Raw genomic sequence first — 10623 nt, 5'->3', positions numbered from 1 at the left:
TCATCAAGATTCATGCGGTATTTTGGAAGAAACGCCCGAGGCACCGTTTCATCAACGAGAGGCCATTTACATCAACAAGCAATCGGCGGGTGGGGGAGGGGCTTTTGATTTTGTGCAAGCCGCAGCCGAGTGCTTCGATAGTTACAATTATAGGGAATGTGTCACCGTGGGCCTCTGTAATTAAAGCTTAATCACGCTAAGGGTTGCCGAGTAGCATTCCCTATTAAGCTTCCATCTATTTGCTACTTTGAGCGACGTCTATCTTTGGTCCTGTGAGGTATTTTGCCTTCTTAAATCTCACTTTGTTGTGTGAGACATTCTTTTCTATTCTTGGTATCCTTGAATTTGGGATTCTGGTGGGCTAGTTTTTTGTGTGTGTGTAGTGTGAAGAATAAATGAATAGTTATTTTCAGCCAAACCAGTCTAATCACCTGTCTCGCTCGGAAACGCTTCCAGCCGGTTGTTGGGCAAACAAGACCGAGCCGGAACTGGAACGGACTTAAGCCTGCATACACACTAATAAGGTCTTAGACCGGCAAAGCCAACCTGGGCTTGGGGTGGACGAGCGAGTCTTCAGCGCTCCGCAGAGCTGTCATGCATTATGCAGTTCTTTCACTCTCTTGCTGTAAAAATAGAGCAACAGACTTGAGCGTTGGGATTTTTTTTTATGCTTCGTGCTTGCGTTCGGAGCTCAGCAGGTGTTTGGGTGCGTGATTGCTTGCAGGCAAGTTAAAATGTGTGCGTTGCCAAGGTGCTAAGACACTTTAGCTCGCCATTATTGCAGCCCTGAAGTTTATATATAAATATATATATACCGTATTGGCCCGAATATAAGACGGTGTTTTTTGCATTGAAATAAGAATTGGGGGTGGTATTACATTTGGGGTCTAGACATTATACCTATTCACAACGCTAGATGGCGCCAGATATATTTAAAGCGAAGGCTGATCTTAACTCCCCAGGCCAAAGAAGAAAAATTATAATAGCGGTAGCACGAAGAAGAAAAGTAAAAAATAGCGGTAAGAAAGAAAAGGGAAGGAAATAAGGGAAGGGATAACAGAAAATGGAAAAAACAGAAGACATTTATTTACAAATGTGATTTAATTTACATATTTAAATGTTCAGATATTAAGATGTGATTGACAGTTGAGTGAGGCAAAATAACATGCTTTCTCTCAAATATATTGTTATAATCATTTGTTTCAGATGTACTGTAATCATTTTCTGTATAAAAATTCAATTTGGTGTTCAAAAAGTCTTTTGTCAAACTTGAGTCTTAAAAAAGAGGGGGTTGTCTTATAATCAGGGTCGTCTTATATTCGGGCCAATACGGTATTAACCGTTGTACCACACTTTCTGAGAACCACCCATATGTAGCTCGCTAGTTGAGTGCGCTTTCCAAAGACTCATGTTTCAGTACGGACATTTTTATGAGCCCATTGTGTTTTCTTCCTCATTGTGTTTTCTTTTGCATTCCGAGCACGGCAAAGTCGTGTTGCCGCAGCACCTAAAGGCTCCCCGATGGCCATTGATCCATGTCCGTGCCCGAAGAGATCCGAGACTCCTCCTTGATTGCCATCCTCCTGCTAATTAAACAGCGGAGTTTAACGACCTCACGTCGCTAACAGGTAGAATGGAAAGGTCACTGCTACCGTGCTTGTTTTCTGTCAGTATTGATTGCGCAAGACAGGTGGACATGGAGTTCACCAAGAAACTGATGGTGGTGGAATTAAGTAGAACACTGCGGGTGGTTTTGATATCTAGAGCTGAACATCTTCAGCGTGAGACCGCCATGAAAAACTATTCTGGTAAATAGCAGAAGAAGTCAATCCATTTGGCTCAGAATCAGAATTGCTTGGTGTGAATGTCCACCAAAAACCTCCCCACCCCCCTCCATGACCTACATACTTTATCTGTCCCATTCATCCGTTATCTTATGGCAGCAGAATCAGGATTGATTAGTTCAATTAAAGTGGCCTTTAATGTAAACGGTTTAATCCATTTCTATTGTCAAAACCAAACACCTTCTTTCTGTCGGAGTGGGATTGCTGGCCTCTCCTTCAAATTTGCACTTCAAGTAAAGGGTCAAGGGATTGATGCTCATAGGCAGCTCATAACTCAAAAAATAAAGATGGCTTCATGAATTTCACAGAGCAGCTGCAGTGCATGCTCACCTTTTTGAAATTTCCAAAAACCTCATCCACTTGACACTGAAAGATTTAAAAGTAGCAAGCATTCAAGTTTATATTTTCTAATGGAAGCATTGCAGACAGCTTGCAATCATTTCATTTATTTTCATTCAGATAGTTCAGAGTAAGGAAAAGAACTTTTGCCACAAATATGTCAAGGATGCACGTTCTAATGCTGCCCTCTACTGCTCGTAAAATGCAAGTGCAGGGGCAGAGAAAACAAAACCAACTAACCAAATGAAACCAACCCATCCTGAGGTTTACCTGACGTGGAGTCGAGTCAAGTATGATCAGTCTGTCGCTTGCATCTACCAGGACGTCATGGCCTTTAGGTTGTTTGAGAAGAGCGCCCATGTGGCGGCCTACCTTCAGTATAGAGTGACCCCTTATGAACTCATCAACAAAATTATGGATTTTATGGGACCAAAGGTATGTTTTTATTATTTAATGCGACTGCAATTATTCAGATTTTTTGGATTTTAAAACCCAATTCAAAAACGGTGTAAATGAAAGCGAATGTAAATTCTCTTCTAGAGGCAAAACAAGTTTAACCTGGCAGTGGATGTGGGCTGTGGGAACGGGAAAGGAACCGTACTCTTGGCTCCGTACTTCAAGCAGGTCGTTGGGACAGACGTGAGCCCCGCTCAACTGGAGCTGGCTCGGGCCAAAAGCACTTCTTCAAACGTCTCGTACAGGTGAGATGAAAGCAGGGTGACGAATCAGTTTATATTGCAAATATGGCCGAGATCCAAATTTGAACTGCAAGCCCATTTGTTTTCGTTTCCATTACAGTTTCCGTGTCTTAACACGCCGAGAATTTACGACGATCGTTCACATCAAGAATTCCAGCATTCCTTTAGGCTCTGTGATTTATGCTTTTTTTTTTTTCCCAGCCATGTTCTAACATCTCTCCACCCTCTCCTCCACGTTACTCCTTACGGCCGCCTCCGACATCCAGGCCCAGTCCCGCAGAAGAACTGCCGTTTGAATCCGGCCAGGTGGACCTGGTAACGGCCATGACGGCGGCCCACTGGTTCGATCGGCCTCGGTTCCTGAAGGAGGTTGAGCGGGTACTGAAGCCCAAGGGCTGCCTGGCCGTGCTGGGCAACTTCATGGAAAGGGAGCTGGAGTACGGAGACGCCACTAGCACACTAAACAACATCTGTAAAGAGGTAAAAACTTTTTTTTTTATCTTCTGACCCAAAACTACTTTCTAATTCTAGTTCTGGAACAAAAAAAAGGGACCCATTGTTGTTTTATGTTTGCATTGTCATTTCTGAGTGGCCCTTCCAATTTTCTTGGGCGGAGCCAGCACTTTGGTCACCCTCCCATACCTCAGGGAAAATGTTTAAAACCGGAATTTTTCTGTCATTTTAACATGGATGGACCCCTTGATACTTTTCCATACTTTTTATACAAGCTACATAATCAAAAAATATAAATGTGGAGTTTAGATGAATGCATCTGATGCTTATAATCGTTTCACACCATAACAAACAAACACCTGGTTGAAAAGTCATTTTTTATAACACCAGCCTCAGTCAAGTTTTTATGAAATAAAATCCACACATATGCCAATTTTGCACACACACTCATCATACAAGCAGAATGATGGCAAAGAATGATGAAAATTTTGTGTCATTATGAATTTGATTTGTGTCGATTGGTCGCTCCGATTGGTCACTCCGATTGGCTGTTAACGATGAAGAAATTAAATTTGTTTTTGTGTTTCAGAAATTCTGACAGGTTTGCTTTAGTGACTTGTGATGTTTTTGTTTGTTTTTTTCATGATTAGTTTTATGCAGCTCTGCTTCCTTTTAATCACCCTTGTCTGAGCTCCTGTCCGTCACAAATTTACTTCGACATGTTTGACTCCTGCTCCTTCCCGGAAAAAGAGTGGTGAGTGTACTATTTTTTTTGATTCTATAATATTGCAATTTTATCACAATTTAAAATAGTCCTGATATGTCTTAATAGATTTTTTTTTCAAATCAAAGAACCTCAAGGAGTGTTGTAGCAGTCCTGATTGGTCAATTATTCAAAAAATAAGAACAGCTTGATCACAAGACATACTTGTGTTTAATTATTTTAACTTTATGGCTAGGCAGGTATCTATGAGTACCAACTATTTGTATATCAACAAATAAAAAAAATAACATTTGCATAGTATGGCCCTTTTAAATTTTCCTTCTCCATTTTGTTTGCATCTAGGAACGGCTGTCAAAATATTTACAGGACAGTGACTGTAAACAGTTTTATTGGTTTGATCGAGACATTTACTAACTACCAGAATCTGAAGAGCCAGGATGCCGTCAAGGCCGAGCGACTCTCTGACGACATCAGAAACAAGTGAGACATTGTACACACCAAATCACTGCTTTTGTTTACCGCTGTTGATCTTTGTTTCTCTCGACCAATATTGAATTTAACTCATCTTTGGTTTCAGGCTGATGGCTGCCATGCAGGTGTCCTCGCCAGACACGGAGCTCACTATGAAGATCAAGTATTTCTACATGCTGGCACGAAAACCGTGATTCTTTTGTAGTATAGTAATAGAAATACTATAAAGCAAGGATCTGTTAAGAGTTACAAAAATAAATACTCCTTGGAGGCTGTTTTCTTTTGCATTGTGTTTTTCTTGGTGTCCACACAAAAGGATTCTAAAAGTCTTATACTTAATTCCTTTGCAAGAGATTATTACCTCGTTTACTACCATTGGCGGCGATTGACGTCAAAGATCCATTTTGGCTGGTAAGTGGTTATGATGTCACCAAAAAAAAAAAAAGGCGTCCATGTATGTGTGTGGCTATAGAACACCCTCTGTGTGTTTACTCCTCCACACCACCAGGGCTGTCACGAGCAAGGTGACCAATATGGGCACGCCGATGAATGGAGCAAGGACGCTAGCCGGCGGGTCGCGGATGAGCCGGCCGGTCAGCGGGCAGTCAAGAAAGTAGTCTCTGTGGATCCTCGCGAAGAAGCCGTCGACTATCTGATCGGGCCAGAAGCAGTCCATCCTCAAGGCCACCTGGTAGGTGCAGTTAGTCAGTTCCTCGTAAATCCTGTAGCATTGGAAAATGGAGGTCAGGGGTCATGGAGGTGACTTCTTTTTTTTTTAATTTAATTTGTATTTTTTCAATTAATTAATTACATTTTTTGAATTTTACTTTAATTTTTTATTTATTTTATTTTATTTAATTTCAGATAGCAATGGCTCACGTGCCCGACGTTCTCATTTTACTGAATGCAACAACACAAGTTTGACAAGCTCTTGTGCACTTATTTGACATAAAAAAATATATATATTTGACCCCTCACAAGAATCACGTGTGAATCCCTCGTGCAAGGCCTCTTTACTCACTGCGTGGTGTCCGGCCAGCTGCACCACAGATGTTTGTCCATTGCCCCCATGTCCGATTTGAAGTTAATCAAACAGAAATCGTCGATGACTTTCTCATAGAGTCCTCGGTCGCAGCCAGACACGCCTGAAGGGAAATGACGATGAGTCGAACTTGCCGACAACTCATCTGTATAACGAACGCACATTCCGGTTCTCCCCCTCCTTGTTTGTCATCTCGTAACGTCACCTTCTTCACACAAAATAATTGCGCAAACTCTTGACCTTCCTAGTTTTGCGGAATTCCCCAAACGGCAAGGCCTAGAGTGCTCATCTAAACCGGTTTGCCATCTTGAGATGTTTGCCAACCCTGCAGGGTGATTTAAACGAAACTGAAAAGTGAGCTTATGCAAATGACGACACATTCTGAAGCTAGCAAGTCAACATCAACAATAACATGACTTTTTCTTTGCTGCTATTCCAAAGGTTAACTCCAGGTCAAATTTGCGAAGTCCAATTTTGCCTTCAAGTGATCTGGCAGTACAAAGTGGCTGCTCATGCCGGCGGATCTGAAAGTTTAGACGTAAATCCACAAATGCGTCACGGCAAATATCTTTCAAGAATGTTTCGCATGTACTATTTACATACAAGGTTGTCTCAGATAGACTTGACTGACTTGAAGCACCACTTAGTGTCTAACTAACGTCTCATCTACCAAGTGCTGCTTGAGCAATCATCCAAAATATTATATATATTATAACTTGAATGGGTTTTATTTGAATTATTTCTGCCCCTACATTTGATTTGAGATCCTGCACAAAAACCTTAGACACACAGAAAGTGACAGAAAACCAGACAGAAAGTTTGAATAAACTTTTCTTGACAAATACTCACCGTTGATGAAGAACACCACGCAAATCGCCTTGAGCAACCAACCGCTCTCCATGATGAAGTCGAGAAAGCAGCTCCAGCACGTTTTTGTTTACTAGCCTGAGATCAACTGTGGATATTCATTTGCTCTTCTCCTTCTTACCTTCTAATGTCGACAAAAAACAGATGATGACACCGACAACCGAGTGATCGTGGCTGTGTGCTCGACGGGACGCAAAAAAAAAAAAAGTGTCTTGACCTTCCACAGTGGGAAGCCACCCCCCAATCATAGCAACACCGACTGTCATTTGATTCCTTGCCCGGCCGGCTGCCTTTCCCCCCACCGCCGAAGTTGCTCACAGGGGACACAACAACAAAGTCAGAAACCAAATTTAGTCGTGTGACATGACAGTCGTTGGCAACTGAGACGCGAAATCACCGAGTCGTGTCAATGTGATTCATTGGCTAAACTGTAATTCCGCTTTGTCATGTCTTCTCTTTTTATTTAAAGAAGTTGCACTGTACTGTAGCTTTCATATGATGATGACATTAGCCCGCCGCCAGGACTAAACAACATGTTTGTCAAGCTGGAAAGGTGAATGTTATTGTTCCATTCCTAGCTGTAATGTTTTGACTGTCATCTGCGCCACATCAGGCTACTCGCCGACCTTGGAGATTGTTAGGAAAATTGTTTTGTACATGGAAAATGTGTCATTCGTTTTAGTGTGTGATGGACGATATATTTTTCTCTCTCGGAATTCTATTGAGACAAAGCAAGAAATGTGTGGCTGGTGGGAGGAGTTGCTTGTTGCCTGCTAAAAAATTAGCATCTTCCCCTTTAGCAACCATGTAGTGTCTGTTTACAAAATCAAAATGATTAGCAACTGATGTTGGGAACTAATTGACAAACTAACTAGCGCAAGATGTTTTTGATAGCTGTTTGCTTGCTGTCGCAATATAAATCTGGTTTATTTGGGTGACTGTGTTGTTATGGAACTTGTAACCTTTTGATCATCAGGGTACTGAAGAGCAAGAATATACGGTAAGCCCTCGTTCATCGTGGATAATTGGTTCCAAAAACCACACACGATAAGTGAAACCTGCGAAGTACGGTCACCAACAAGTACTGGGCAGGCTAACGAGTTAGCGAAAGATGCTAATTTGCGATCGTGCTAACACGTGAAAACGGACTTCTAAAGGAATGTAAATGGATATTTGGAGCAATGCTACATTGTCCTAAAGGTTAGACACACGTTTCCTCAATTTAGAAGTTTTACTTTGACTTTTAAATGTTTTTTTAATTTGGAAAAAAAAAATCCGCGATGTAGTGAAGCCGCGATAAACGAAACGCGAAATAGCGAGGGATCACTGTAGTTTAATATAGCATAGAATGCTTTTTGCATTTGGAATTTATGTCTTTTTTCATCCATTTAAGGCAATCTGTAGTGGCAGGCAGAACAAGGAAATTCACTTTCTAAAACTGACAGAAGTTAAAACAAGCCATTAGCTAAATAAAGGTGTGGAATTTCCGGTCCAGGTGACAACGGAGCATTGCGGATGTTTTCATCTGATGTTACAGCGCCCTCTTCTGGCCATTATGATAACTAACACCAATGTTACGCAATTCGGTAGGCGGAAGCAGAGGAAAGGCCACAATTGACACCTTTTCGACAATTTAACATTTTAACACAGGCTATTTCGACCTTGATAAATGTAATAAAATGTCTAATTCAAGTACTTTTTTTTTTTGCCACTTTGCCCAATTCTGACATGTTCGAATTAACACGTTGTGATCTGGTAAACACATTCAAGGGGATTTTTTCATCAACTTCAAAATAAAAGTCCTTGTAGGGAATGGGGAGCTACTTTTGATTGCTACAGTAATTGTTATTAAAATGTTTATAACAAAATCTGAGCACTGAAAAGAAGTCCCACTGCAGTCCTGGCTCGGAGTGAATGAGCCATGATAACCTCTTTGCCCTCGGGCAGGGAATGATGGGTGTTCCAATGCTGCTCTCTACTGCTCTTATAATGCCAGTGCAGGGGTATAAAAAAAAAAAAAAAAAAAAAACTACCCTCAAAAACCCAACCCACCCTAATCTTGCAAGAATTTGCTGACGTGTTGATATAGAAGAGTGGCGAGGTTGCCCAGATCAGTCTGTCGCTTGCATCTGCCGGGACGTCATGGCCTTTAGGTTGTTTGAAGAAAGTGACCATGTGGCGGCCTACCTGCAGTATAGAGTGACCCCTTATGAACTCATCAACAAGATTATGGACTTTATGGGACCAAAGGTATGTTTTTATTATGTAATGAGAATGCAATCATTCAGATAACCAATAACAAATGATAGTTTGTATTTTTTGGATCTTATAACCCAATTTTATAACGGTCTAAATGACAGAGATTTTTTGTTAGTTAATTTGAATGTTGTTCTCTTTCAGATGCAAGACAAGTTCAATCTTGCAGTGGATGTTGGCTGTGGAAACGGGAAAGGAACCGTACTCTTGGCTCCGTTCTTCAAGCAGGTCATTGGGACAGACGTGAGCCCCGCCCAACTGGAGCTGGCTCGGGTCAATAGCACTTCCCCAAATGTCTCGTACAGGTGAGATGAAAGCAGGGTGATGGATGCACGAAACTGGAATGTGTTGTTAATAATTCAATTATTGTCAAGATTCACTTAAGTTTAACTGCAAGCCCAATTATTTTTTAACTTCTACCCCCCTCCTGATTCCAGCCAGAGTCCCGCTGAAGAACTGCCGTTTGAATCCGGCCAGGTGGACCTCTTGGCGGCCATGACGGCGGCCCACTGGTTTGAATGGCCTCGGTTCCTGAAGGAGGCTGAGCGGGTCCTGAAGCCCAACGGCTGCCTGGCCCTGCTGAGTTACACGATGGACATGGAGCTGGAGTACGGCGACGCCACCAGCGCACTTAACAACATCTGCAAAGAGGTGATTGACGCAATGAATTTCACAACAGCAGTGTGATTTAATTCAATTAGTGGATTTTAAATTGTATAGCACAAATCAGTCTATAGTTCATTTTTGTGCTTCAGAACTACTGAATGCTTTGCCCTGATGATGTAGGATGATGCATACGTGTTTTGAGTTATTATTTATGATTAGTTTTATGCAGCTCTGCTCCCCTACAAAAATCCTTGTCTGGGTACCTGTTCTTCACAAACCTACTTGGAGATGTTTGACTCCTGCCCCTTTCCGGACAAAGAGTGGTGAGTGTCCCATCTTTCGGATTCCACACTAGTTTTTTTTTTTTTTAACATTCTGGTGAGGCAAGTGGAGTCCCAAATATTTGTTCACAAACAAATAAAAGTCAACTGATATGACAACTTCTAATTTGTTTTTTTGTGTATCTAGGAACGGCTGTCAAAAAATTTACAGGACGGCGACAGTAAACCATTACATTGGTTTGGTCGAGACATTTACTAGTTACCAGAAAATGAAGAGCCAGGATGCCACCGCAGCCAAGCGTCTCTCTGATGACATCAGAAACAAGTCAGACATTTACATGTACTCTTCAACTAACCTCAGTTAGCTTGTCGCTAAACATTGAACTCCATAACCCCTCAATGGAGCCAGCAGAGACAGCAGGATAATAAATGTGTCCTTTGGTCCCTTGAAAGGCCGCCATATCGTATAAATAGAGCTATTATCATTATTATGATTATAATTATTATTCCTTGATTGATTTTTTTAAAAATTAAAACCTGAGGCAATTTTTTCTCGATTATAAACTTAAACTGTCTTTGGTTTCAGGCTGATGGCTGCCATGCAGGTGTCCTCGCCAGACGTGGAGCTCACCATTGTGAACAAGTATTTCTACATTCTGGCACGAAAACCATAATCCTTTTTTTTTTTTTTTTATAGTAATTTGAATACTATAAACCAAGGATCACTATTGTGGTTAGACTGCAAAGAGTTGCCGAAGACAACAGCCTGCATACCTTTAAATAAAGCTAAAGCTAAACAAAAAAAAAGATGAAGGCTGTTTTTTTTTTTTTTTTTTGCATTGTGTTTTGATTGGCATACTTGGTCTAAATCAAATGATGCTATACATTTTTAAATATTTTTTCATTTTATCCTTTATTCCTTTACTAATGGGATTTTCCCCCTCTCAAGTAAATTACAGCGCCCTCTACTGTTCATAGTGAATTCTAATTTTACGCGTTTCTCCGCAAAATTCGCTAGATGGCAGCAGAGGAAAGCGCACGA

At 41.2% G+C, this 10623-nt stretch overlaps 3 protein-coding genes across 4 annotated transcripts; 2 read left to right on the top strand and 1 right to left on the bottom strand.

Annotated features, from left to right (window-relative positions):
- Positions 1 to 2411: 2411 nt before the first annotated feature.
- LOC148402859 (uncharacterized) lies at positions 2412 to 4806 on the top strand. Its single transcript, XM_088369187.1, has 6 exons — positions 2412 to 2618; positions 2724 to 2884; positions 3148 to 3361; positions 3985 to 4088; positions 4401 to 4538; positions 4636 to 4806. The coding sequence occupies exons 1-6, from the start codon at positions 2427 to 2429 to the stop codon at positions 4721 to 4723; spliced, it is 897 nt and encodes a 298-aa protein (XP_088225313.1). The 5' UTR covers positions 2412 to 2426; the 3' UTR covers positions 4724 to 4806.
- LOC148402858 (receptor activity-modifying protein 1-like) lies at positions 3826 to 6700 on the bottom strand. Of its 2 annotated transcripts, XM_088369190.1 has the most exons (3): positions 6421 to 6700; positions 5551 to 5674; positions 3826 to 5251 (listed from the first exon to the last, which is right to left on the bottom strand). In XM_088369190.1, exons 1-3 carry the CDS (start codon positions 6470 to 6472, stop codon positions 4996 to 4998), a joined length of 432 nt encoding a protein of 143 aa, XP_088225316.1. In that variant the 5' UTR covers positions 6473 to 6700; the 3' UTR covers positions 3826 to 4995. The 2 variants fall into 2 exon arrangements, with proteins under 2 accessions (XP_088225316.1, XP_088225315.1); XM_088369189.1 differs by lacking the exon at positions 6421 to 6700 and having other exon boundaries at positions 5551 to 5779.
- Positions 6701 to 6824: 124 nt separating this feature from the next.
- LOC148402857 (putative methyltransferase DDB_G0268948) lies at positions 6825 to 10388 on the top strand. The gene is made up of 7 exons (XM_088369188.1): positions 6825 to 7438; positions 8528 to 8688; positions 8839 to 8999; positions 9132 to 9345; positions 9520 to 9623; positions 9769 to 9906; positions 10168 to 10388. The coding sequence occupies exons 2-7, from the start codon at positions 8581 to 8583 to the stop codon at positions 10253 to 10255; spliced, it is 813 nt and encodes a 270-aa protein (XP_088225314.1). The 5' UTR covers positions 6825 to 7438; positions 8528 to 8580; the 3' UTR covers positions 10256 to 10388.
- Positions 10389 to 10623: the final 235 nt, after the last annotated feature.

This window comes from Syngnathus floridae, chromosome 2 (assembly GCF_059516105.1).
Source record: "Syngnathus floridae isolate MCC-2025c chromosome 2, RoL_Sflo_1.0, whole genome shotgun sequence".
NCBI lineage: Eukaryota > Metazoa > Chordata > Actinopteri > Syngnathiformes > Syngnathidae > Syngnathus > Syngnathus floridae.
Note: the sequence above shows the minus strand (reverse complement) of the source record. Positions and strands in the feature narration are given on the sequence as shown.

What these genes read in the sequence shown, in the direction of transcription:
- LOC148402859 (XM_088369187.1), top strand. Translation starts at nt 2,427, where the DNA reads ATGAAACCAACCCATCCTGAGGTTTACCTGACGTGGAGTCGAGTCAAG. An exon ending in TCTTCAAACGTCTCGTACAG is followed by an intron (nt 2,885 to 3,147) that starts GTGAGATGAAAG and finishes TCCGACATCCAG; the next exon opens with GCCCAGTCCCGCAGAAGAAC. An exon ending in TCCTTCCCGGAAAAAGAGTG is followed by an intron (nt 4,089 to 4,400) that starts GTGAGTGTACTA and finishes GTTTGCATCTAG; the next exon opens with GAACGGCTGTCAAAATATTT.
- LOC148402857 (XM_088369188.1), top strand. Translation starts at nt 8,581, where the DNA reads ATGGCCTTTAGGTTGTTTGAAGAAAGTGACCATGTGGCGGCCTACCTG. An exon ending in TCCCCAAATGTCTCGTACAG is followed by an intron (nt 9,000 to 9,131) that starts GTGAGATGAAAG and finishes TCCTGATTCCAG; the next exon opens with CCAGAGTCCCGCTGAAGAAC. An exon ending in TTAACAACATCTGCAAAGAG is followed by an intron (nt 9,346 to 9,519) that starts GTGATTGACGCA and finishes ATTTATGATTAG; the next exon opens with TTTTATGCAGCTCTGCTCCC.
- LOC148402858 (XM_088369189.1), bottom strand. Translation starts at nt 5,735, where the DNA reads ATGTGCGTTCGTTATACAGATGAGTTGTCGGCAAGTTCGACTCATCGT. An exon ending in AGCTGGCCGGACACCACGCA is followed by an intron (nt 5,252 to 5,550) that starts GTGAGTAAAGAG and finishes CCAATGCTACAG; the next exon opens with GATTTACGAGGAACTGACTA.